This window comes from Rhea americana, unplaced genomic scaffold (genome assembly GCF_003343005.1).
Source record: "Rhea americana isolate MKP2758 unplaced genomic scaffold, rheAme1 scaffold_411, whole genome shotgun sequence".
Taxonomy (NCBI): Eukaryota; Metazoa; Chordata; class Aves; order Rheiformes; family Rheidae; genus Rhea; species Rhea americana.
Genome location: NW_028186548.1, coordinates 196,499 through 199,191, shown reverse-complemented (window position 1 = coordinate 199,191; position 2,693 = coordinate 196,499). Strand labels below are relative to the sequence as shown.

The window sequence follows — 2,693 nt, the reverse complement described above, 5'->3', positions numbered from 1 at the left end:
GCTCAGTCGCCCTCTCGCCCGCCCAGGCTCAACCCCGCGCACAGCAGGAAGGCGCTGAGGAACTCGCGCATCGTCAGCCAGAAGGACGACGTGCACGTCTGCATCATGTGCCTCCGCGCCATCATGAACTACCAGGTGGGACCCTCCTCGCGGCCCTCTCTGCCTGGGCTCCCCCAGGGCCCCCCCACCCCGGCCTGGCACCTCGCCACGGCGCTGGGGTGCCCCCCCCCGCCATGGGCTCGGCACCATCCCCCACGCTCCCATGGGACGAGCGTTGACAGGGGACGTGCCAGCAGTGGTGACACCCGGGTGCTCCGTGGGGCTGGGGTCCCCGAGCATTGCCTGGCTGGGGCTGAGAAGATGCAAGACCCCCGTTAACGCTTTTTTTTTTCACCCCAGTCTGGCTTCAGCCTCGTGATGAACCACCCGGCCTGTGTCAACGAGATCACGTTGAGCCTCAACAACAAGAACCCGAGGTAGGACCCCCCGCAACGCCGGCCCCGCGGCCACTCGCCTGCCCGCCCGCCGCCCRGGCCCCGCTCACGCCCCGTGAGTGTCCCCGCAGGACCAAGGCGCTCGTCCTGGAGCTGCTGGCCGCTGTGTGCCTGGTTCGAGGCGGCCACGACATCATCCTCGCCGCCTTCGACAACTTCAAGGAGGTGAGTCGCCCATCCATGGTGGCCGGAAGTCTCCGCAGGACATCCCAGGAGGATGCTCAGTGAGAAGCTGAGTCCCAGGCTCCAGCTGGGCTTGTGCCTCTGTTTCCCTATGTGCCATAGAGCCTTGCTCACCGTCCTCCTCGAGCACCCTGAGTCCTGAAAACACCCGTTTTACCCCTACCCACCCTGGACCCTCCACTCTGGCCTGTGCCAGGCATCAGGCTTGATGCCCGGGTGCCAGAGCAAATCCCCGGGGCTGGCAGCGGGGAGCCGGGCACGGGCCATGCGGGAAGGTCTGCTTTCGGCTCACGGCACGGCCGTCTCAACATCTCTCGGTGCTCCCTTGCACCCCGTACGCCCCGATGCGGCCGAGCTCGGACCCGTGTGCCTCATGCTGTCCTGGTGTGCTGGGCACAGCCCATCCCAGAACCTCTTCTCCGAATTCCTGGATGACACCCATGTGCCAAGCTCCTCCAAGGGGGTTTCAGTCCAGCACCGTCGCCTCCGACACTAGGACAGGTGGAGACATCCGCGCCCTCGGTGCCAGGGCTGAGTCCTCTCCTCCCACCCCAGGTCTGCGGCGAGAAGAACCGCTTCGAGAAGCTGATGGAGTATTTCCGAAATGAAGACAGCAACATCGACTTCATGGTGAGGCCTGGGGCGGGCYGGCCGGGGCGCCGGGAGCTGTCGAGCCACCCGTGCCAACCGTCCTTCCGCCCGGCCCGCAGGTCGCCTGCATGCAGTTCATCAACATCGTGGTGCACTCGGTGGAGAACATGAACTTCCGCGTGTTCCTGCAGTACGAGTTCACCCACCTGGGGCTGGACGAGTACCTGGAGGTGGGTGAGGTTGTGCCGAGCCCCCCGCCGGCCCCGGCTGGTCCGTGGCCGGGGCCGTGACAACRCTGCCGGCTCTCTCGCCGCAGAAGCTGCGTCTCACGGAGAGCGACAAGCTGCAGGTGCAGATCCAGGCCTACCTGGACAACGTCTTCGACGTGGGTGCCATGCTGGAGGACACGGAGACCAAGAACGCCGTGCTGGAGCACATGGAAGAGCTGCAGGAGCACATCGTCCAGGTGCGGCCGGGGGCGGCGCGTGGGCAGGGGGCTGCCGCGCACCGGCTGCGCGCGGGGGCTCCGGCAGCGCTGACGCAAGCCCCGCGCGGGGCGGGAGGCAGGGCTGGCTCCGTCGCTCCCTCTGGGGTGGGGTGGGGGAGTGGAGAGCAACGGGCGCCTTGTCCTCCCGCAGCTGACGGAGAAGCTGCAGGATGCGGAGAACGACTCCATGGCCAAGATAGCGGAGCTGGAGAAGCAGCTGAGCCAGGCGCGCCGGGAGCTGGAGGCGCTGCGGGTGAGCCCCGCGCTGCGGGTGCCTGCCGCTCGGCACCTTCGGGTGCCCCGAAGGGTTCGCCGCAGGGGAGRACCCTGCGCCGGCCGGGCCGGGGGCGGGAGGGGTGACGCGCCGGGCTCTGTCACCGCGCAGGAGCAGCTGAGCCCGCCGCGGCCGCCCAGCCCGCCGCGGCCCCACGACTCGTACCGCCTGGCCCTGGAGCGCCGGCTGGCCGAGCTGGAGGAGAAGGGCTTGGTGCACATCCTGCGGGGGCCCGACGGCGACGTCGCCATCGAAATCGTCCCCGTCGTCATAGAAACCGCTGCGGCCCCCGCGGGGACCGGAGGCAGCGGCGGCGGCGGCGACGCAGGTAGCGCGGGCGACGGGAGGGACGGACCGTCTCCGGCGGGGACCCCTTTCGCCCGTGGGGAGCCTGGCCCCCTGGCTCTGGAGCGGAGGTCTTTGGCACCGCCAGGGAAACCGCGGGGATGTGTCTGGGGACGCGGAGCAGGGCTGGGAGGGGGCGGCGGGGTCCTGGCCGGCAGCGGCTCACCCCCCTTTCCTTTCTGCTGCAGATGCTCCGGCTCCGCCGCTGTGTCCCCCGCCAGCGCTGTCCGCCACCCCGCCGCCGCCGCCACCGCCGCCGCCGCTGCCTGAGGCCGGTCCCCTGGCCCCCTCGGTGCCCCCCGCGCCCCCGCTGCCCGCC

General features: G+C 70.0%; 1 protein-coding gene across 1 annotated transcript in view; it reads left to right on the top strand.

Moving 5' to 3' along the window:
• FMNL1 (formin like 1) overlaps positions 1 to 2,693 on the top strand; it is an 11,048-nt gene that overhangs the window by 2,239 nt on the left and 6,116 nt on the right. Inside the window, 9 exon segments of the mRNA XM_085314785.1 lie at positions 27 to 135; positions 400 to 476; positions 566 to 659; positions 1,233 to 1,307; positions 1,388 to 1,498; positions 1,585 to 1,734; positions 1,907 to 2,008; positions 2,141 to 2,357; positions 2,563 to 2,649. Coding sequence (XP_085170911.1) covers positions 27 to 135; positions 400 to 476; positions 566 to 659; positions 1,233 to 1,307; positions 1,388 to 1,498; positions 1,585 to 1,734; positions 1,907 to 2,008; positions 2,141 to 2,357; positions 2,563 to 2,649 — 1,022 coding nt within the window.